This window comes from Oncorhynchus kisutch, linkage group LG30, assembly GCF_002021735.2.
Source record: "Oncorhynchus kisutch isolate 150728-3 linkage group LG30, Okis_V2, whole genome shotgun sequence".
Taxonomy (NCBI): domain Eukaryota; kingdom Metazoa; phylum Chordata; class Actinopteri; order Salmoniformes; family Salmonidae; genus Oncorhynchus; species Oncorhynchus kisutch.
This window is the reverse complement of record NC_034203.2, coordinates 17870138-17894552: the sequence shown is the minus strand read 5'-3', so window position 1 is coordinate 17894552 and position 24415 is coordinate 17870138. Positions and strand designations below refer to the sequence as shown.

Sequence of the window (24415 nt, the reverse complement as noted above, 5' to 3'; positions counted from 1 at the left end):
ACTTGATAACTTGACTATATACAAGGGGTACCACCACCGAGTCGATGTGCACGGGTATGAGGTAATTGAGATAATACAGCTGTACATATAGGTAGGGGTAAAGTGACTAGGTGTGACAGATTAGACAATAAACAGTATCAGCAGCGTACTGTATATGATGTGTCAAAAGAGAGTCAATGCAGATAACCAAATAGCTACCCGGACTAACAATTTAGCAGTCTTATGGATTGGGGGTCGAAGCTGTTCAGGGTGCTGTTGGCTCCAGACTTGGTGCATTGGTACTGCTTGCCATGCGGTAGCAGAGAGAACAGTATATGACATGTATGTGCATGTATCAATGTGTTTGTGTGTGCGCTTGCGTTCATACATGCTTACTTCTGCAACTCGCTCAGCCTCTGCTGGAGCTCCTGTGTGGCGTACGGGTTGGAGATGTCCGAGGCGATACTGACAGTTGACCCAAAGTGGGCCAGGTGTTTGTGAGAGCCAGAGATGGCCAGGTTGGAGGTGCTCCTGCCTGCGTCGGCTAGGCCGATGCCTACCGGGCCCCCTGAGTAGGGCTCGCCATCCCCCCCTCTCCTGTGGAGCTCCTGGGTCGAGGCGGCCACAGATCGTGAGAGGTCTGAGATAGGGACAGGGTTGGGGGGTTCGGGGACGGGCGGGCTCTTCACGGTGATGGGGTTACTGGTGCTGGTCTTACGAAGCTGCAAGTTCTCCTGACACAGAACCTGCACAAGTGGGACATAGAGGTTGGCGAGGATAAAAAAGTTTTATATGAGACAGTGCACAAGAACACTTGAAGAATGTGTAGTATAATTGAATCAAAAGCAACATTTCTGTAATTGCATTCAGGTTAAAGGCCCAATGCAACCCTTTATTTATTTTAATATCAAATGCATTTCTGGGTAACAATTAAAGTACCTTACTGTAATAGATTTCCATAAAATTGCACATTTTGGACACAGAGGGGGAAAAGTTTGTACATATTTTCAAGACCTGCTCCATTTAATTAATTTATTACATTTACATTTTTCTATTACGTTTACATTTTTTAAATGGAATTTCCTTTAGGCTTGGCGTATTTAGCAGGACATTTTACAGCATAAAGCTACATTTGTCAGCATAAAGCTCACTCATTTAAGTGACTCACTCATTCAAGTCTTTGGTTCAAAATAAATAAGTACCAACACATTCTTTCTGATTGTCTTAAATAAATAATATTTTTGACCAATCTGCTCATGTGTGTGTGTGTGTGTGTGTTTAATCATTTGTGACTTTTTGGTTACAATGAAGAATGTAAACAAATTTAAACAAATAAATCCTATTCATTATGAATAATCTGATACGTGTTGCGAATGAATGATTATATTGAAGAAAGGCGCCGCCTCTTAGGAGTTCCAAAAGCCAACCAGTTACCCAACAAAATAACTGCGATTTATTTAGCCGAATAGTTTTTATGACTCCAGACAGTAGGCTATTATTCCTCTGTATGAATCAATTTGTCTGCATGTATATTCAACATTTGGATAAAATAAACCATGCCATGAATTAATAACTACTATATACATTTTATTTTCACAATGCAATGAGGCACATCGCCAACTTAAAATCGCTTTAAAAGAGCCTTCTAATAACCTAATCAAAATGACATGCACATGCACCAAATACAACAGGTGTAGTAGACCTTACAGTGAAATGCTTACTTACGAGCTCCTAACCAACAATGCGTTAAAAAAAATAAATGTATAAGAAATAAATGTAACAAGAAATTAAAGAGCAGCAGTAAAATAACAATAGCGAGACTATATACAGGGGGGTACCGGTACAGAGTCAATGTGCGGGGGCACCGGTTAGCTAAGGTAATATGTACATGCAGGGGTGCAAAAGAAGGGGGGGGGGGGGGGTCAATGCAAATAGTCTGGGAAGCCATTTGATTAGATGTTCAGGAGTATTATGGCTTGGGGGTAAGAAGCCTCTTGGACCTAGACTTGGCGCTCCGGTACCGCTTGCCGTGCGGTAGCGGAGAGAACAGTCTATGACTAGGGTGGCTGGAGTCTGACAATTTTTAGGGCCTTCCTCTGACACTGCCTGATATAGAGGTCCTGGATGGCAGGAAGCTTGGCCCCAGTGATGTACTGGGCCGGTCACACAACCCTCTAGAACCTTGCGGTCGGAGGTTAGGCAGTTACCATACCAGACAGTGATGCAACCAGGATGCTCTCGATGGTGCAGCTGTAGAACCTTTTGAGGATCTGAGGATCCATGCCAAATCCTTTCAGTCTCCTGAGGGGGAATAGATTTGGGGGACTGAGCACGCACCCGAGGGGCCCCTATGTTGAGGATCAACGTGGCGGATGTGTTGTTATCTACCCTTACCACCTGGGGGCGGCCCGTCAGGAAGTCCAGGATCCAGTTTCGGAGGGAGGCGTTTAGTCCCAGGGTCCTTAGTTTATTGATGAGCTTTGCGGGCAATATGGTGTTGAACGCTGAGCTGTAGTCAATGAATTGCATTCTCAAATAGGTGTTCCTTTGTCCAGGTGGGAAAGGGCAGTGTGGAGTGCAATAGAGATTTCATCATCTGTGGATCTGTTGGGGCGGTATGCAAATTGGAGTGGGTCTAGGGTTTCTGGGATAATGTCGTTGATATGAGCCATTTTACAAATCGAAATTGATCATATATTTCTACTACTGTAGAAGCTGTGTTTTTAGGATTAGAATCCCACTCTAGGCTTACAGTGATGGACATTGGTCACAGTTCACGCCTTGATGAGCCATTCAAGTGGCAGATGTTGGTGAGGTTGTTGTTCTACAGGAAGAAAATGCATTCTTTAAAATGAAAATAATCTTAAATAAAGGCTAGGATACGATATCAACAAGAGAATGGCAAGTCACATTTGAATTGAAATGACCCAATTGAATTAAAACAACCAAACATCCTCATATTTCATACAATATTCTGCACATATTTCCACTTTTGAAGGACTTGTATTAACGGATGTTTTAGGTGCAGTAGGCTATAGGCCAACATAGGCTACTGTAAAATGAATTTTCTTTTTGTAATATCATCTCAAACTGCAGTGGTCAAATGATGTGAGCAAAGAAGCAAACACTGATTGTATTAACAGATGTGTGCATACAATTATATATAGATTTACATTTTAACCATGAAGTGTATTCACAATTGCATGCCATGATGATCTTTCCTCAAGCGTAGATGTGCTCAAAGCTGCTCTCTGGTGGTTCAAACGAGCATTAACGGCAAGCACAGTAACACACCGTACCACGCTATACCGCAGTATTACGCAACTTTTAATTGAGGAACCACTGTACATAGGGAATAGGGTGCTATTTGGGATGCAGACACATGTGCATGACTATAAGAGCCCTATTCGAACCCTCATGGACCCTTACCCTCAGTGCCATCTTCATCTTGATGGTGGAGCTAGTCCCAGAGCTCTTGAGATCGAAGCGCTGGTGCAGCGTCATGTCCTCAGCCTCTAGGAGACGGGTTAGGGGCAGGCTCAGAATCCCCAGGGAACAATCATGTTTCTCATCCTTTACCTGAAAGGGGGGCACGTGGTTTTTTTATATGAAAGCAGAAGTTTGTGTCAAGTTACTGTAAATTCTAGTGCACTTACAAATAGGCAGTGCACAGGTACTACAGTAGCTGGAATTTACAGACCCGAAATTCCCTCTCATGCTCCGTGCACACCGAATTTCACAGACATGCTGAGTTTTGTAAACGAGCAGACAAAAATCAGCTAAATCCCACACCATAATCACACTAAATCATCTGTAAGGCCATACAGTAGCCATAGTGTGTGTCACAAATACTCTAATACTCTATTTGGTGCAGTAACTTTTGACAAGAGCCCTATTGGTATAGAGTGCACTAAATATGGAATAAGGTGGAATTTGGGACACCCACTCTTTAAAAAATAAATAATAATAATAATAATAATAATTGGCTCAGTCTCACACTAGAATCCCACCGTAATCCCACCTTTGTCAAAATCAACTGTAAGGTCACACCCGTCTTCCCAGTAGCCTACTTGGTGTGTGAACTGCTGACTTTTGCAGAAAGCTGTTGACACATCAACCAGGATTAAGGAGCAGGGCAATTTGTGACTTGTTTTAGTAAGTGGCTGTATTGGAGGAAAAGTGGTTTCACCTCTCCTAGGCAATCAGCAATTAGTAGAGGGAGGTATGCTCTCCACCGCTGCTAGACAATTAGTGTTAGTACTTCAGTCTCCCCCTGGTTTCTCAGCGGCAGCTGTCAGACCATCGCCGAAACAAAGACTGTTCTGCCAGGTTCTTTGAAGAAGGAAAGAGGAAGGCTCCACCCCACTCTCTCACTTTAATATTTTACCCAGTTATTTTCTGATGATCTCATTTTGCCCTTTTGTCGCTTTGGCAACGATGTGTGTTTTCTATACCTGTTCGCTCCTCTCCCTGTAGGCTTTACAGACGCTCCCCACCCCTTGGCTGCAACCCTTCTAATTTAGTGTACCCTGGCGCACAACCTATGTGGAATTCCGGGTCACTGGCAGCATTTGAAACTGCCGATCTGCGGTCAAGAACACAGAGTTCATCACAGCCTCTGCTGCCCTTTAGTCCCTGACGGAGACATGGATCACCCCAGAGAACACTGTTACTCCAGCTGTTCTTTCATCATCTGACTACGGTGGTGGCACAGACCTACTAATTACTCCTAAGTGGAGATTTTATATTTTCTCCCTCTCACCTGTCCATCTCCTCATTTGAATTCCATGCCGTCACTGTCACTTCTCCACTCAAGCTTAAAATTGTCATCTATCACCCACCAGGTGCCTTTGGAGAGTTCCTCAATGAGCTTGACACTTTGATAAGGTCATTTCCTGACGATGGCTCACCGCTCTTCGTACTTGGCGACTTCAACCTCCTGACATCTGCCTTCTATTAATTTCTTTCTCCTCTTTTGACCTCCCCCTTTCAACTCACAAGGCAGGCAATACGCTTGACTTCATCTTTACTAGAGGCTGCTCGCCTACTTATCTCACTGCTACATCCCCTCCAGATCTCTGATCACTACTTTGTGTTTCCTTTTGTCTCCAACCCTAACCCCTAAGCCCCTACCCATGCTCATGTGCCGTCGCAATCTTTGCTCTCTCTCCTATCATTTCTCCCTCATCCTAAATCCTTCTTCCTCCGGTCTCCTGATTTTGCCTCGTCGACCCTATTCTACTCACTTTCCCCATCCTGACTCGCATTCCTTCAGGCCGGCTTGGCCCTCCCTTCTTGCTGCGTGGCATTGTGAGCTTACAGAACAGGGCTGCGGGCAACGACTCTTCTGGAGGTCCTATCATCTTTTCACTCCTTCCTCTCTACCTTCTCGTCCTCTGTCTCCACTGCTAAAGCCACTTTCTATCACTCTAAATTTCAAGCTTCTGCCTCGAACACTAGAAAAAACTATTCTACCTTCTCCTCCATCCCATCCCCCTCCCTAATCCTTTTCCCTCACTCTTTGTGGACGACTTTGTCAACCACTTTAAAAAGAAGGTTGACGACATCCGCTACTCACTCAGCCTATTGAGTCCACTGGTCTCACTCACAGAGAACTACCCTTGACCTCTTTCTCCCCTCTCTCCAGATGACTGGCTACCCGACAACCTGCCCTCTCGACCTTATCCCCTCCTCCAGGCAATCTCTGGAGACCTTTTCCCATTCCTCTCATCACTGGCTGCGTCCCCTCTTGACTTCAAAATGGCCCGAGTCGCTCCCCTCATCTGACATCAAAAACTATAGACCTGTATCCCTTGTTTTCTTTCCAAAACAATTGAGTGTGCTGTCTCTGATCAACTTTCTCATTATCTCTCTGAACAATCTTCTTGACCCTAACCAGTCTGTCTTCAAAACGGGTCACTCAACAGAGAAGAGCGCTTCTCTGTGCCACAGAGGCTCTCTGCATTGCCAAAGCTGACTCTCTTTCCTCTGTTCTCATCCTCCTAGATCTATCCGCTGCCTTCAACACCGTGAACCATCAGATCCTCCTTTCCACCCTCAGGGCTGGGCGTTTCAAGCTCTGCACACTCTTGGATTGCATCCTCCCTGGCAGGCCGCTATCTGTGTCTGCACCACATACTATCACTCCTGGTGTCCCCCAGGGCTTGGTTCTAGGCCCTCTTCAATCTATACACCAAGTCACTTGGCTCAGTCATATCCTCACATGGTCTCGCCAATCATTGTTATGCAGCCGACACTCAACTACTTGGCACCTTCTGACACCCAGGTGGCAACACGCATCTCTGCCTGCCTGGCAGATCTCAACTTGGATGTCGGGCCACCACCTCAAGCTCAACAAGATGGAGCTCATCTTGCTTCCGGGGAAGGCCTGCCCACTCAAAGACCTCTCCATCACGGTCGACAACTCCACAGTGTGGAGTGCAAAGAGAGTGCCAGAGTGCAAAGAACCTTGACTTGACCCTGGACAGCACTCGGTTGTTCTCTGCAAACATCAAAGCAGTGACCCGCTCCTGCAGGTTCATGCTCTACAACATCCGTAGAGTATGACCCTACCTCACACAGGAAGTGGTGCAGGTCCTAATCCAGGCACTTGTCATCTTATCTGGACTACTGAAACTCACTTTTCCATGTTACCCCGCTCCTCCGCACACTCCACTGGCTTCCAGTTGAAGGTGCAGCCACTACAAGAGCATGATGCTTACCTACAGAACAGCGAGAGGAACTTCCCCTCTCTACCTTTACACTATGCTCAAACCCTACACCCCAATCCGAGCACACATTCTGCCACCCCAGGTCTCTTGGCCCTCCCAAGAGACCTGGGGGGGCACCATAGGAGGGCACTTTCCTCTCAGCCCAGTCCAAGCTCATCTCTGTACTGGCACCCCAATGGTGGAACCAGCTTCCCCCTGAAGCTAGGACAGCAGAGTCCCTGCTCATCTTCCGAAAACCTCAAACCCTATCTTCAAAGTGTCTTAAATAATCCTCCTCTTCAACTCGACTAACCCCCACCCCCCCCCCAAAAAAAACCTGAACCTGCACTTTCTATGTTCCTACCTAGCTATCTTAGGAGGAATGCACAAACTAAGTCGCTCTGAATAAGAGTGTCGGATAAATGATAAATGTTAAACGTATAGCCATAGAGGTCAAACTAAATGGTAAGCAATGAGGTCACTCAGTAGGAAAAGCATGCCTACAACCCATACCTCAATCTTCAGCTCTTGGCATTTTGGGTTGTGGATGAGGAAAGGGAAGGCCTCCTCCCATACAGGCTCGTTGGTCTTATACCTCGTCTGGTTGGGGAAAAAGGTCCATGTTAGAGGCAGTGAAAACGACCAGGAATATGCTATTCACATGGCATTGCAGTGTTGTTTATATAATTATACAAATCTATGGGAACTATAGAGTAGGAAACATGGCCTGTTGGCTTACCTTGCTGTCGTACGTTTTGTGCCCGACTGTGAAATGGACAAAAGGATTCGGGATGCTGCCCACTTTTTTACCAGACTGAAACGGAAAGAACAGGTGTAAACACACACAACCTCTTGAACTGTGAGATGTTAACTTCATCGGTATTACTTTAAAATCGCCCTATCCTTGTCTAATCAGATTTAATATACACACATAGAAATATTGGTTAACTTAAATTATGGAGCATCCCAAATTTAGAATGGTTGTATTATAAAACTGTTCTATTTTTCTGAAATAAAGATTCTGTTAATAAAAATCAAAAAAGTGGCCTGATTTAAGGCCCCATATTCATCCCTTATTGGCGAAATATCGAAGCCTTCAAACTGGAGATCAGGAAGTAGAGTAGTTACATAATTGTCTATAGAAAACCCGTAACAGCAGGAAATATAGTTGAAATTGGAAGCGAGGAAACACTTATATAAAGGTAGATGTTCTTGGTGTGTTAATTATCTCGTACATCATCAGAATATTAGAATACGGTGCATGGAAGGCAGTTTAAGTCCAAACAGTTTGGGGTTTGTTAATTAATAACACAAAACAAGGAACCCAAAACAACATGCAAGGCATTTTGAATGCTCCTGTAGGAATATATGGGTGGGAAACAACTTGTAAGCAATATTACTCACTGGGATATAAACAATCAATACAGTCTATGCTAGTCTAATCAACTGAATTGCTTTCCACTTTTACAAATTGCTTATTACTTCATAATAATCAACCGATTGGTACTCAGGAAACGGATCAATACAAATCCATGTCCTAACAGATAACACACCCAGCCAAACAAAATGGTACTGTATTTGGTTCCACTACTAAAGTGTTATTCTCTGGTCACAGGGCCAACTGCAGTGTGTGTCTAGGCCCTGTTACAATACCTTAAGAATGCATCTGTAAGTGAGTGGACAGATGAAAACATAGCTTCGACTCCATGGCTTTCACCAGTCTTACTGTGCTACGGGAATGGTGCTTTCTAAGATACTCAAACAGGGCCTCTAGTCCTCCTCACTGTCTGTCTGGCTCTGCATGCATGGTTGTTACATTACCTAGATGGCCTTACTGACTGAGGCCTTCTTCAAACCGTCATGGTTGAATTCTAAAGGATTGCGCAAAATATGAATACAACATATAAAGTGGTATGGTGCACCAAATTGTTACACCCCTATGTTGAGCATTTCTCCTTCTCTAAAATAATCCATCCACCTAAACAGGTGTGGCATATCAAGAAGCTGATTAAACAGCATGATCATCACACAGCTGCGTCTTGTGCTGGGGACAATAAAAAGGCCAATCTAAAAATTTGCAGTTTTGTCACACAACACAATGCCACAGATGTCTCAGGTTTTGAGGGCACGTGAAATTGGCCTGCTGACTGCAGGAATGTCCAGCAGAGCTGTTGCAAGATCATTTAACGCTCATTTCTCTACCATAAAACCGGCCTCTCAACAGCAGACCACGTGACACCATCCCAATCCAGGAACTTCAAATCAGGCTTCTTCACTTGTGGAATCGTCTTGAGACCAGCCACCCAAACATCTGATGAAACTGTCAGAAACCGTTTCAGGGAAGCTCATCTACATCCTCACCAGGGTCTTGAGCGGTATCCTTGAGCGGTTTACTGTCAATGTTGTGACAAGAGTTTGGAGGCGGGGCTATGGTATGGGCAGGCATAAGCTATGGACAACGGACACAATTGTGTCGATGGCAAATTGAATGCACAGATATCACAGATACTGTGATAAGACCCTGAGGCCCATTGTCCTGCCATTCATCCACTACCATAACCTCATGTTTCAGCATGATAATGCACAGCCCTATATCGCAAAGATCTGCACACAATTCCTGGAAGCTGAAAATGTCCCAGTTCTTCAATGGCCTGCATACTCACCATGTCACTCATTGAGCAAGTTTGTGATGCTCTGGATCGACGTGTACAACAGTGTGTTCCAGTTCCTGTCAATATCCAGCAACTTGGCAAAAGGCTTTGAAGAGAAGTGGGACAACATCCCACCGGCCATAATCAAAAGCTTGATCAACATTATGCGAAGGAGATGTGTCGCGCTGCATGAGGCAAATAGTGGTCACACCAGATACTGACTGGTTTTCTGATCCACATCCCGTATCTGAATTCCCAGGTCATGTGAAATCCATAGAAAAGGGCCTCATTTATTTATTTCAATTGATGGATATCCTTTATATGAACTGTAACACATGGTGCGTTTACTTTTGTTTAGTGTACATCTAAGTCATTCCAGATACTGTATTATCTCGATGGGTAAATGGAATAGAGTCAATCTCTTGATGAGTACTTTCATAGAACACAGATATAATTTCTAGCAACAAATTAATCCACAGTACAAATGAAATGTTTATCCAGAGTGAAGCATTACATTCTGTACTTTGCATAATATCCTTGCATTCTGTATAATATTACCTATTCATTCTGTGTTGTTGTTACAAATTACATTCTTGTTGTTGACTACATAGTTAGCATCAATGGTGGCTGGTGAGGTGAGGACGGCTCATAGTAATGTGTTCGAAGTGTTCGGTAACATTCCATTTATTCCATTCCATCCATTACAATGAGATCATCCTCCGATTTAAAGTGGTACCAGCCACCACTGGTCTTGACAAGTCATGTCAATGATGACAGGCTGAGTTTAAAGGATTTTAGACTAAGAACTGTGGTTTTATTTGATTTGGGAGGTGTGCGTTAGAGGATATTGGAGTCGGGAGCTGCTCTGAGATCAATTATGTCTGGACTGGGCAGGGTGAGAGTCCCATGTAAACTGTGGAGACGATCAAATGCTGCCCTCTAGTGAGAGTGTTTGTTGCCGAGGCAACAACTCACCAACGGGCTAGGAATGGCTGGGTGAGCGGGATGGAGGGAAAGCAATCCACAGAGAGGTCTCGCTAACAAGCCCCTTTCTTTTGTTTAGATATCTTATACAAGGCATGCCCATAATCATGACTGACAGCATTACTGTGTTGGAATCGGCTAAACTTTGAACATTGAGATATTAAATAAATGATAGAGACAAAGCCTTGAATAGAAAGAATCTGTAAAAAGCCAGAAGGCTTTGGAATGTGTTTGATGGAGGAGAGGAGAGCGATGTGTTGATATAGGGAAGACAGATGGATATCTGTGGATTAGGAAGTGACGGGGGAGGTCAGTTCCCCTTAAGGGAGTAATCAGGGTTAGTATCTGGTTACCTTCTTTCTCTTGGGCATAAACTAATGATTGGAGAGAGGGAGTGTTTTAAGTAGGATGTATATAAACCGTCTGAAGTCTTTAGCTGTCTGTTTTCAGCTGAACAGAACCTTTTGGAAGAATAAACTTGGTTAATGCTTCTCTAGTGTCCGTGGGTTATTTACTCTGAAAAATTAGAACCTAACAACTGTCAAAATATACTTTTTTCTTCATTCATGCATAAATCAATCATATGACAATCAACATGCTTATTGGCCACAAGTAGTTACTGTGTTTCAATCGTCAGTACCAAAAACATCCCACTGTGGCAAAATAAAACTAGGATGCAATATGCCAGAGGACTCACATATAAAGGTCCTATAGAGAGAGGCAGTATTCTCACTAAAGACTAGGCCCGAAGCTCTCCGCTCTTTTAAAGTAGCCAGAACCCAAGTTCCCCTTGAACACACTCTTCAGAGAAGGGGGGAAAAGGAGAGAAGAAAGCAAAGAGAAGGAGTCTAAAAAGAGACGTGTGAAGCAGGGTTTGCCTATGCGATGCATTTATGCAAATAGAGCCAAAACTAATGATGTTATTTCACAGGTGTAATAGAAAGACAACTTGAGGTACAATAATGTATCACTTTGGCAGACTATTAGTGTGAGTGACCAGACTGAGGGAAGAGAGGTAGAGGATATTAACATGATCATGAGAGGGGAAGGGAAGGAGATCAAACAGGAGAGCAGTCAGAGGAGGCAGGTGGGAGAAGCTGGGGTGAACTGGGTGGTTCATACCATCTCATGACTGGTAGACTGGCACAATAAAGTATTATGTTTTGTGGCCAGCAGAAAACTTGACATGGCCATCTCATAACTATCAGGTCAAATAAGTTGTGCGGAGATACAGTAAGGCAATGTAGTGTGTTTCCCCATCCGAGTTCTAATTATAACGGTCCCAATGCATGATGTTTTTCTCTGCTACACATTAGCCCAAGCAGAACGGCTCATCAATCTTAAGCATACAGTAGCTCTTGTGCTTTTTCCTATTCTTCTAGTGACTTTACCACAGGTGGAGTGACTTACAGGGAGGCTCCTTGCCGAGTCCAGGAAGACCACCAGCAGGGCAGACGACAGGTCAGCATTAGCCTGTCCTTTATCAACCTTGTTGCTGGTCAGCACCTGGGAGAGAGCGGGAGAGGACACGGACAGAGTAAATAGTCAGCACAGTAGTTACTGTAGTGTGAGACAGCTTGATGTACTCCCCCTAGACAGAACACTAGTCCAATATACTGTATTAAGAGCAATCTGTTCTGTTGGTCAAACATAGAATGATGTGTCTCAGAACGATGTGTCTCATCAGCACTGACATAATGGACTGGAGAAACTGGAGAAGTTTGTGTGCCAAATGGTACACGATTCCCTATTTGGTGCACTACTTTTGACTAAAACCCTATAGGCACTGGTCTGAAGTAATTCACTATATAGGGAACAGGGTACCATTTGGTGTTACAGGGATCTATGAGTGGACATAATAATGTCTGGAACGGAGCAAATGGAAGGCACCAAACACTTGGAAACCATGCGTTTGATGGATTTGATGCCATTCCACCAATACCACTCCAGCTATTACCACGAGCCCGTTCTCCCCAATTAAGGTGCCACCAACCTCCTGTGGAGTGGACGGATGGAACTACAGAGCTCAATAAGAATAAGAACTACAGAGCTCAAACAGGGTGAGCAGTCCCTCGTGGATTCCCTGATCTATCCCTCTAATCTACATGTTTAATCTACTCTCTCTCCAGTGGATGGAGGAATATGTAGACCTATTCATGTTAAGTGTCTTATAGCTGAAGGCCTGAAAACTCATTAACATACAGACTGATCTACCTGTGTCCCAAATGGCACCCTACTCCCTATGGGTCCTGGTCAGAAGTATTGCACTATATAGGGAATGGGGTGCTAAGTAGATGAAAAGCGGTACCTGATCAAGATTTTCACGAGTGGGAAGCAGAGACAGCCACTCCAGTTTTAAGTGCAGCTTTCCGGTATCCCCTTCCTCCAAGACAAACCACTGGAACGGAACAGAAGGAATTCAGTGTGCTGGATGATCACATATATTTACAATTGAGTGTTTCTATTGAGAAAGGAGTCAAAACAAAATACACATTGCCTCATCAACTTTCTGTTCCTTCTGAAGTTCAGCGATATCTACCAATAACCTGCAAGGCAAATATACACATGCTGTGAGTTCATTGGAGAGAGTGGCTGATACACGATCGCTTTATGTGCTACAGCAGAAATCATGCATGACGTTCAAGTGATTTTGATGGCTCAGGAAGGATCCTAAAGGATTAGGATGTATCACTTACCTTCCTAAGAAATCATCCTGGTCAGTGTCCTCATCAAACAGCTCTATCTCCAGGTTCTGTGGTCCTGAGTTTTCATACACCATAGCCTGAAGGTCACATTCACACGTTCAAAGACCAAATAAATCTTTCCCAACATAATTATCTTAAGAAATCTTCCTGAACCACTTTGTGGATGTTTAAAAATGTTGTCTCTACCTCATAGACTTCGTGCCACTTGGGATTGACGGTCTTCTTGATCACCTTGCTCCGAAACAGCTGGTTGCCGATGTGAAGGACCCCGTATGGGTCTGACTTGCCCTTTATTATCCCTCCCAGGAACACATCCTTAGCTAACAGGTCCTGGGCCTCTAGGAAGTGAATCCTCAGGACGCCCTGGGAGGAGAGCGAGATCAACATCACTGAGTTCATACATATCTCATAGTGATTTAATATATTACATTAACAACATTGGAATTCAATAATGCCATTTGGGATGGATTGCATTTCAACATAGCAAAACAACAGTGGGAAATTTGTCAATTCGTTAATCAGGTTTGGCTTCATACAGTGGAATGTGTGTCTTGCTTTCAGACTCAGTGTAGTGTGTGTGATTAGTGGGAATCGTCCGTCCGTCCCTCCCTACCTTAGGTATTGGGAAGCGAAGCTGAGAGAGCTGAGCCTCTCCCACCAGAGGAATGGTAATGCGGTTAGGCAGGACCAGGTAGCTGTAGATGATGTCCTGGATCAGGTTATCACACAGGCCACTAACGGGGGATAAAGAGACACAGGCTATAACACACACAGGACAGGAGACACAGATAGAAAAAAACCATCTAGTTAGGCTCATTATACCTCCATCCCGTTTCAACCAAAAAGCAATCTATTCCCTATATAGTGCACTACTCAGTGTCTTGTAGCCCTGTAGCGCTGACACTTAACAGTGATCTGGTGACTTTCGAGACTGATAGCCAAGCAGAAGAGGCTACACAGCAGTGTACAGGCCATCACAGGGATCACCACAGTTCTGTCAGCAGATTGGGGGGTGTTGGATGGTTTATGGGGTTCAGGCAAATACAATTCAATTCTGGTCTTCCATTGGCAGGTGGAGAGTAGGGGGAGGGGTCACTATGTCAGTGTCCCAACTGGCACCCTATTCCCTATAGTGCACTACTTTTGACCAGAGCCCTGTGGGGCTGGATCAAAATTAATGCGCTATATAGGATAAAGGGTGCCATTTGGGATTCAGTCGATGTGTGACAGCAGAAGCCAAGGGCACTGTCACTCTGAACTCTAGAGAGCAGCCCAACCACAAGTTAAACAAGGCCTACATGTATTTCAACCAGAGCCAAGATGAAGCTGATTATAAAGGATGAATCCAAACCAGACTCAATGTTCAGTTTCTCTAATGCCCACTAGATGGCAGCATTGTAGTGAATGGAGAATTCTCTCAGTTGGGTGTTAGTCCCTCAGAGCTGGGTTGAATTGTTCAGCAGAGCCTCCCCCATCCCTTCCTCAAAACTCCTCTTAGGTTACAATATTCTGTTACGTCTATAAAAGGTTGTTTTTGGTGAGAACGTGTGTATCGGAAATATGTGGAGGCCAGCCTTCACGTCTGAGTTTATCTGCAGAAGGAATTCATTCATTGCTGGTGTTCAGCTGCTATACTTTTTCAACAAAGCTTATTAGTAACAAATGTAAGTGACTATGCATTTTGCGCTCAGTCCTTTCTTTTTCGTCCGTTTGTAGGAAAAGCTCAGCAAAACTACAATTGAACTTTTTAGACGCCGAGCGTGTGTGTGTGCTGAGGGAGTGGGAGCAACAACTTCCATTCCCAGAAAGCAAAACACACACTACACAAACACTCGGGTGACCGGAGGTACCTGCTGTTTTAGAAGGAGATGCAAATCCCACCAGAGGAAACCTGAGCCCTGTACACAGAACCCCCTCTCTCTGTCTGTACACACCATACACACACACACACACACACACACACACACACACCCACCCACACGAAAAGCTCGGAGTAAGGCAGGGTTGGGCAGGTTTCAGGTTCAACACCCACACACTGGTGTTTCCTTCAAACCTGTAAAACGAGGAAGGCTACATTTCACAGGGCGGAGTCTCTCAAACCCACAGTGTCTCATACCAAAACAAAAATGACACACCAGACACCATACTCATTTGTTTAGTTGTGGACCTTGATCAGGGCACATTATCTACCAAACCACCACAGCCATGCAGGCCTATACATGTCTCTTCATTGAATGAAGTATATTCAAATGGCCCCATTCAAATTTCTGGATGGCCCACTGCACTACAATGACAATCCTGTATGTGTGGCGTGTTGGTCACTTCTAACAGTATGTTCCAGGGAGAATGACCTGGACAACTGTATTGACGTTTCCGACTGGTCTTTGTTTTTATTTGACCCCAATTTTGTTTGGCATAAGTGAGCATTGGAGCGGCAGGTAGCCTTGTGGTTAGAGCGTTGGGCCAGTAACCGAAAGGTTGCAAGATCAAATCTCCCCGAGCTGACAAGGTAAAAAATATGTTGTTCTGCCCCTGAACAAGGAAGTTAACCCACTGTTCCTAGGCCACCATTGAAAATAAGAATTTGTTCTTAACTGACTTGCCTAGTTAAATAAAGGTTACAAAAATATATATATATATCACTTGCAGATAAGTTTTATAGGTAGCCATTTACACCTGTACCCGTATGTATACTGGTTGAAAATGGCATTGACACGCGCCTAAATTGAAACGCAGTGGCTGTACAGTAACATTCTATGAATGATGTCAGCGTTCAGGATCTGCGCTTCACAGTGCTGTATGGGTTTTGACTGACAGCTGTTCTGAACCGTTCTGAACTTGAGCACCGCACGGGTCAAGAAGTTGCCCCCATTCATCCTGCTAATGGGGCAACTTTTGCCAAATTGTCCAAGTGAGGGAAATGCTGTAAATTAAAAAGGAATCTATGTATTTTGAAAGATGGCAATTGTAATAAATACAGCTTTGACGTCATACAAGCCAAACACACGTGATTTAAAATGTGCATTTCACATTTCCATATCATGAAACTCATAGTGATCATAAACATTAATACTGTACTATGTGTGATGTACAGTTACAAGATGACATGGTGTCAAACCCTGGGCTGTTCTGAACAGAATGAGCCTGTTTGTCTATTGTGAAGAGAATTCACCGCGGCACACCTGAATGCACTCATTTATAACTTAGCTAGTCATTTTGGCAATAGAACAAGCTTTCAAATGACCCATATTGCAATTTATAATAAATGGGCCAGTTTTGGATTGCAGCTACCAAATTTTCCAGGAATTTTCTTATCATGCTACTGAATGTATCCAGAGTATTTTCTGATTTCGTTATCAACAAATGCGGCGAAAAGTACAGTAAACGTAAAATGCACATAAAATCAACATTGTCGTGTTTGGATTCAGTCTTGTGTCAGGTGAACTGTTGTGACCTCAACGTTGGTCTAATCATTTTCCCATAACCTCCAAACTGTTTCTTTTCAACTGCTACCATGCTTACGCTGTTCATATTTCTACTGTTGGAAACATTTCCATTTAGCCCTATCCATACAGGTCAATCCCCACGAGTGTAACGGGTTAAAACACCCCCAAATGAGAAGGCTATTGAACAGAACTAGAGTTGTGAAATGTTGAAACAAGCTAGCTCTGGGGTATAGTAGTGGATGTACAGTACACTCCCCTCCATGTGTATTTGGACAGGGAAGCTAAAATTGTATACAGTATTTGGCTCTACAGTCGTGAATGACACAAATATTAATTTTCACAAAGTTTGCTGCTTCAGTGTCTTTAGATATTTTTGTCAGATGTTACTATGGAATACTGAAGTATAATTACAAGCATTTCATAAGTGTCAAAGGCTTTTATTGACAATTAAATTAAGTTGATGCAAAGAGTCAATATTTGCATTTTTGACCCTTCTTTTTCAAGACCTCTGCAATCCGCCCTGGCATTCTGTCAATTAACTTCTGGGCCACATCATGATTGATGGCAGCCCATTCTTGGATAATCAATTCTTGGAGTTTGTGGGTTTTTGTTTGCCCACCTACCTCTTGAGGGTTGACCACAAGTTCTCAATGGGATTAAGGTCTGGGGAGTTTCCTGGCCATGCCCCCTTTTGTGGCAGGGCTGAAATGCAGTGGAAATGTTTTGGGGGGATTCAGTCCATTTGCATGGCAAAGAGGGACTTTGCAATTAATTTCAATTCATCTGATCACTCTTCATAACATGGAGTATATGCAAATTGCCATCATACAAACTGAGGCAGCAGACTTTGTGAAAATTTATATTTGTGTCATTCTCAAAACTTTTGGCCACGACTGTATACTCCAGCATTTTAGATTTGAGATAGAATGTTTCATTTTAGGTGACAGTACAGGTTTCATTTTAGGGTAATGAGTATGTTCATACATATTGGTTTTACCATTTAGAAATTAAAGCACTTTATGCATGCATCTAGTCCCACCATTCAAGTATTCAAGTATTTGGTCCCATATCCCTTGCACACAATTAAACATGTTAGCTTTACTGTCCAAATACATTTGGAAGGGACTTTATGTGATAGCTACTTTTCCTCTAGTAGCACACCATCTACCACATGGCTGCCTTGCGTAGAGCTGCTAATGCATGACCTCATGGCGCTGTGACCTCACAGTGGCGTACGACTACTTCTAACACACAGCAACAGGGGATACATACATCCCAAATGGTACCCTATTCTCTATGGGTCCTGGTCAAAAGTAGTGCTCTACTGTATATAGGGAATAATTTGGAACACACCCAGAGAGAGCCATGATGACCATTCCCCCTCCACATCTCCCACAGATTTCAGCTCGGTCTGAAAGAGTGGATCAGCCTGTGTTAAACCATGGTAGGTATAAATGGCTATTATCACACACACACACACACTTCCTCAAAATGGTGAGAGAGTGTTGACATTCATACCTCACCAGCACCACCATCACTCCCTCCCTCCCTCCCTCCCGGCCCTAAAAGCTGCCACCTGGCCCTCTCTCCACAGCAATTAGGCCTTCATGTTCATGTTTCCTCCTGTCTGTTTGTCTTGCCTTGTTTGTGTCCCAAATGCTACCCTATTCCAGGCCCCGGTTAAAAGTAGTGCAATATATAAGGATATAGGCTGTCATTTGAGACGCAACCCTGGTTGTCGTCACAGGAGGGACAGAGCTATTTTCATGCCTGGCACAGGAGCCAGCCCCGTGCTGAATCAAAACAGCCTATTAAGCCAAATCAGCTTTTAGCCTTTCACTGGCACAATGAACTACATGATAGATATAGATACCTTCCCCTCCTCCTCCCTTCATCCCTGGTAAGTGGTGAACACATTAAAAATGGTTGCCTCTAATATATTTTTTACCCATCTACACACAATACCCTATAATGACAAAGTGGAAACATGTTCTTAGAATTTTGTGAAAGTTGAAATACAGAAATCTCATTTACATTAGGTATTCACACCCCTGAGTCAATACATGTTAAAATCACATTCAGCAGCGAATACAGCAGTGAGTAAGTCTATGAGGCTGTGTGTCTAGACTTGAAAGGTCATGCAGCTATTGTATTCTGATGTTCTGATCATGGAATTCCGAACATGTCCTGCATCTACATTTACATTCGTGTCCACATTGTGTCCGTTCCCTATATTCAAATGCCAGTATGCATTCCACAAAACGGTGGAATAGGCTAAATATGATAACACAACTAAAAATTGTTTTTCGAAATATTAGCTATCTGGCTAGCATTTATGAGGCCAGCAAACAGGTCCCCACATACTAGGAATGTACTTACTCCAACGTTAGAACGAAAAGGTGTCTCTCGGTCCCAAAACACATGTTTTCTGGAGACTTGTGGGAGGAGTGCTGATGACGTCGCCCACAGTACGCGCGTTCGGTAGCCTGATTGTGTCCAAACTGAGGAGAAATCTGCACACAATGCATCCCTGACCACCTCCTGAAGTGGTCAGCCAGATCTGAACACAATCAGACCACAATGTGACTTTTGTGCATCTAGACCCGTCTTTTCAATGCAATCTTTTTATTCTGATAGCAGAAGTCACATGTATGTGTCAGGTGTAGACACAACCTTTGCACACCAGGATTGTACAATATTTGTACAAAACTGTAACTAGGCTACTCAGGAACATTCAATGTCGTCTTGGTAAGCAACTCCAGTGTATTAAAAAAAACTTGTGTAACCTTTATTTAACTAGGCAAGTCAGTTAAGAACAAATTCATATTTACAATGACGGCCTACCCCGGCCAAACCCGGACGACACTGGGCCAATAGTGCGCCGACCTAAGGGACTCCCAATCACAGCCGGATGTGATACAACCTGGAATCAAACCAGGGGCGGTAGTGATGCCTCTTGAACAAAGATGCAGTGCCTTAGGCCACTGCGCCACTCGGGAGCAGTATTTTTGGCCTTGTGTTTTTTATTGTCCTACTGACAGGTGAATGTCTCCCACTGTCTGTTGGAAAGCAGACTGAACCAGGTTTCCCTCTAGAATTTAGCCTGTGCTTAGCTCTATTCTGTTTCTTTTCATCCTAAAAAAAAAACTCTTATAGTCCTTGGTGATGACAAGCATATCCAAAACATGATGTGGCAGGTAGCCTGGCGCTTAGAGCATTGGGACAGTAACCGAAAGGTTGCTTGTTCGAATCCTTGTGGCAGTAAGATGGGAAAATATGCCGTTCTATCCTTGAGCAAGGCAGTTTACCCCTCCCAACAACTGCTCCCCGGGCATCGAGGACGTGGACGTTGATTGAGGCAGCCCCCCACACCTCTCCGATTCAGAGGGGTTAGTTAAATGCGGAAGACAAATTTTGTGCAAACTGAGTAGATATGACCTTTCTTTTACCATGCTTAAAAATATGAAGAGTGGTACTCAGTGATGTGTTGGCCACAAACATAACTGTATTCTGGACATAAAGTTAATTTCTTTGCCACATTTTTGCAGTTTTAGTGCCTTGTTGCAAACAGGATGTATGTTTTGGAATAGTTTTATTCTCTTTATGCTTTTTTCTTTTCACTCTGTCATTTAGGTTAGTAGTGTGGAGTAACTACAATGTTGTGTCATGACTTTGGCCTCTGTGTATAGCAAGCCCCATCCCCCTCTCCCTGCCTCCTTCAACTAGGTTGCTGTGGTCAGAGAGACATCGTAAATTCCTGAGGATCTCTTCATGGACACACACTATAGAGAGAGAGTAGATTTTCATGGAGAACAAAACAGAACTTGAGGTACGAACAAATTTCATGTTCCGGATTAAGTATAAAATATCGATGAAGAATCCAGCTACGAACTGGTCCATTTGTCACAACTTGGGGAAGCTCATGGGAGACGGTGTGGCCACATTACCATAACACTGTTTATATAATAGCCTCAGATATAGGTTTACATCTAATTGTTGTATAAGATGAATGAGTGAGTATGATACTGTTTGTATAATTGTGTAAAATGATTTTGGACTGTTTAATGAAGAAAAATACAATTCCCTTTTGATTTGAACTAAATCCGAGGACTGCCCCTGAGCCCAGTTAGCGTCAGACATCCTGGGACAGCCCTTTTCTGCCCTTCCGAATAAAAACCCCACTCGGGTTTTCGATCAGCAGACCAAGCTTACCTCAATTACGAGATGGCTACAGGTTGCAGACCATGTTTTTCTCCATCAGGAGGACAAAAGTTGTAGACCATTGCTGAATCTTTTAACCATACCACGTGGTTAAACTCGTAGACTATCGATACCGACAGAATAAGAACAAGTCTTTGATATTAATTACTAGTCTGCAGCTAGGAATTCAGTATCATTGAACACGAAGAATGACAACCGCCGAAACATCTATTCTATAACGAAACTAATGAATGATACTCTGAACTATCCCCTCTAACCACAACCAAGAGGGAGAGAGATGGACAATTCCACAAAAGAAACAAACCTTTCACCAGTGATCAAGACGACACACTGAGCGTAAATATATATATTGATTGCAATTGTTCCCGAATGAGTGAGCGTTCATGTGTAAAGGATTAGCATTCCAATTGTTATAATTATCACTCTGTAGTGACTTAGTCGCCCCCCACTTCCCCTTTTGTCTAACAAGCCGCCATGCCAGTTTAGCCCACTAGGGCACATTCTCCTATCATTTCATGTAACCATATTTACTGGTTTGTTTATGCCTTTCTGTGAATTACTTAGTTAGTAATAAATAAATAATTTAAGACAATTGATGTATGGATGACTCATAGTGAAGACTGGGTTCGTTTGGAACGAGACTAACGTGAGGTTAAGTAAATAATTCATTAATTCGAAGACTAATTGGTCAGATTTTTCCTTGGTGCCCCAACTTCCTAGTTAATTACATTTACATGTTTAATCAGTCTAATCGCGTAATACTAATTACAGAGAATCTTTGTTAAAAAAACTATAAGTCTTCAGTTAATGATAGTAAAGACACGACCGTTGTTGATCCATCCTCAGTTCTCTGATAACAGCCATTAAACTCTAATTGTTTAAAGTCACCATTGGCCTCATGGTGAAATCCCTGAGCGGTTTCCTTACTCTTTGGCAACTGAGTTAGGAAGGATGCCTGTATCTTTGTACTGACTGGGTGTATTGATACGTCATCCAAAGTGTAATTAATAAATAAATGTTTGAAATTCACTGCTCAACTGAGGGAACTTAGATAATTGTATGTGTGGGGTATGTGTGGGGTACAGAGATGAGGTAGTCATTCAAAAATCACGTCTGCAACTTATGCGACTTGTTAGGCACATTTTTACTCCTGGTAGGCATGTAGGCATACCATAACAAAAGGGTTGAATAATTATTGACTCAAGACATTTCAGCTTTTTATTTTTAATTCAATTTGTAAAAATGTCTAAATACATGATTCCACTTTGACATGATGGGGTATTGTGTGTAGGCTAGGGACACAACATTTTAAATTCAGGCTGTAACAACAAACTGTGGAATAAGTCAAGGTGTGAATACTTTATGAAGGCACTGTACATAGCGCAATACTTGTAGAGGTTGCCATTTGGGATGCGGGCCAAGGATACAATTAATATGTCCTGTAACTGTAGTCCATGCCCTCTGAATAGACCAATACCAAGACTTGATTTCCCTAAAAACACTTATATTATAGGCCAGGCCAGTTCCACACCACAACAATAATAAGAAGCAGGGTTTGCAGTTGTGCAGTTGTCACTTACTTCAAGCCTGGAATGTCCAGCATATTTGTGAGGCCTGTCCAGTTTATGTCCAGAAACTAAAAGGAAAAAGAAAACATACCTTTGAGTAACAGAGAAGAAAAAAAACTAAGCAGAACTCCGAGGAACTCTAGGAAATCTATAGGGCGTGATGAGCCCAAAAAGAGTGGAACTACTACTGAGTGCACCACAAACACAGTCATTTCATTTAAACTCATCTCATTTAGGAAGTCAAGCAAAAAACAGCTCCTTGTCTTCTAAGCTTATGGAGATCATTCTCACTAGGAGGGCATCAGCCTGCTCCATTGCACTGGTAAACAATAAGACTAGCCATTTCTGTACACTAATGCAGAGAGGACATGCATATTGTGGGGTAGGCTTTAGCTTTGTGTGTTTCCTGCCAACCCTAGTTAACTAAGCACTGAATAGTACGGCTACTGAAGCGCAAACAACTTAACGTTTTAATCAAGTGTTCTCATCTAGCTAATACTCTCATTCAGCTTTTCATTGTAATAAAATGAGTAGAAAATGACAGACACAGTTAGTATAATATCAATAGTTCAAGTTGTTTTCTAAGAGTTTAACTAAGCATAAACACTTGCTAAGAAAATAATTACCAATTTGTATTTAAGATTGATGAGAGTTGTGTTTTAATAAAGAAGTCTATAGAGAGAGTTGACAAACAGTGAATCTATCTCAGTGACTCAGATATTATCAGCAGAAGAGGAATTTCCAATGGCTAAAAAGCAGCAAATTGGAAGCTACTCAACAGCTAATAAAAGCTTGTCCATGAGGAGTACAGTTTCCTAGTAAAACACAACAGCGCACTCATTCACAGCAGCATAAAAAAACTCGCCAAAAGACATTCTTTTGAACTGGTTCTAACTGACATTTCCAGAGCAAGGCAATAATTGATACTTTATAATGAAAGATGTTATCCACTTTCATCTTGTCATATCTTTGAAGACAGCTACAAATGACTGCTACAGTATCTGGTAAATGGTTATTACTTTGACCTGAACAGTGAACACGGACATTAACTTTAAAAGCGGTATCTAGAGCGGAAAGCAATTTTCTTGAGGAAACTGTCGAAAAGGTTGAAACACCGTATAGGGAGACAGATTGAATGCTTACAAGATTCTCACTACAGGGCAAACTATACCGTATCTACAGTAACTGTACGTTCTGTACTGGTTTCATGGAAGAGAGGACTGTAGGTTGTACAGTATGTGGTATGTCAAATGGCACCCCAGCCTGGTCTCAGAGAGCCAAACGTATTATATTTGACTAAAATCCGTCCCGAATCTCATCATGGACAACTTTAGCATTTCAGCTAAGTAGCACCTACTATATTTTTAGCTACTTTTTAACTACTTAGCATGTTAGCTAACCCTTCCCCAAACCCTAACCTTAACCCTTCGACCTTACTCCTAACCCTAACCCCTAACCTAACGCAGCATATCATACTCAAGCAGTTGAACGTAGCATATCATACTGAAGTAGTCTAACGTAATACAGTATATCATACTAAACGGGTCAAATGCGACCAAGATGTAGGATAATGTATTATATTGTACAACCGCTATTACAAATAGTAGGCCTAACGAAAAGTAACATATAATGTGTTTTGCTATGAGACTGCAGTACTTTGAATTACTTTTAACCAGGGCTTTTGACCAGGGAATAAAGTGCCATTTGGGACGCATCCTTAGTGTGGATAAGATTCCAAACAAATACTTTAACGCCAACTCGAAGTTTTCAGGACAATGCCAGAATGTGTGCAGCAACGGTGCACTGTAGCTTCACAATAGTGCACGACTGCAAAACGACTTAGAACAACACCAAACATTTAGTAGGCTCAGGAATGAACGTAGGCCTAGACAGTGTTCCAGGGTCATAGCTGAAGGAATCAAACTTTCTGAGAATGCTGTGTTGTGACAGTCTCTAGGGGAACACAGCCTTGTGACCTGGCTAGCTATGTTACTGGGTTAGTCTGACCAGTATGGTGAAAGAGCCATGGGTGCATATCAAATTCCACCCTTTCCAATATAGTGCATTACTTTTGTGCACTACATGGGTAATAGGGTGCCATTTGGGATGCAAGCCATGTCTTTCTCTGTTCCAGTACCCAAGCCAGAAGTT

At 43.0% G+C, this 24415-nt stretch overlaps 1 protein-coding gene across 2 annotated transcripts in view; it reads right to left on the bottom strand.

Moving 5' to 3' along the window:
* Window positions 1–24415, bottom strand: part of LOC109875184 (extended synaptotagmin-2) — a 51191-nt gene that overhangs the window by 4931 nt on the left and 21845 nt on the right. For both annotated transcript variants that reach the window (XM_031809919.1, XM_020467411.2), the window contains exons 8-18: window positions 22277–22332; window positions 13643–13763; window positions 13216–13392; window positions 13021–13106; window positions 12822–12870; window positions 12633–12722; window positions 11735–11830; window positions 7429–7503; window positions 7203–7289; window positions 3409–3558; window positions 376–725 (exon numbers count right to left, since the gene is read on the bottom strand). In XM_031809919.1, the coding sequence (XP_031665779.1) occupies window positions 376–725; window positions 3409–3558; window positions 7203–7289; window positions 7429–7503; window positions 11735–11830; window positions 12633–12722; window positions 12822–12870; window positions 13021–13106; window positions 13216–13392; window positions 13643–13763; window positions 22277–22332 (1337 nt within the window). The remainder of the gene's footprint in view (window positions 1–375; window positions 726–3408; window positions 3559–7202; window positions 7290–7428; window positions 7504–11734; window positions 11831–12632; window positions 12723–12821; window positions 12871–13020; window positions 13107–13215; window positions 13393–13642; window positions 13764–22276; window positions 22333–24415) is intronic.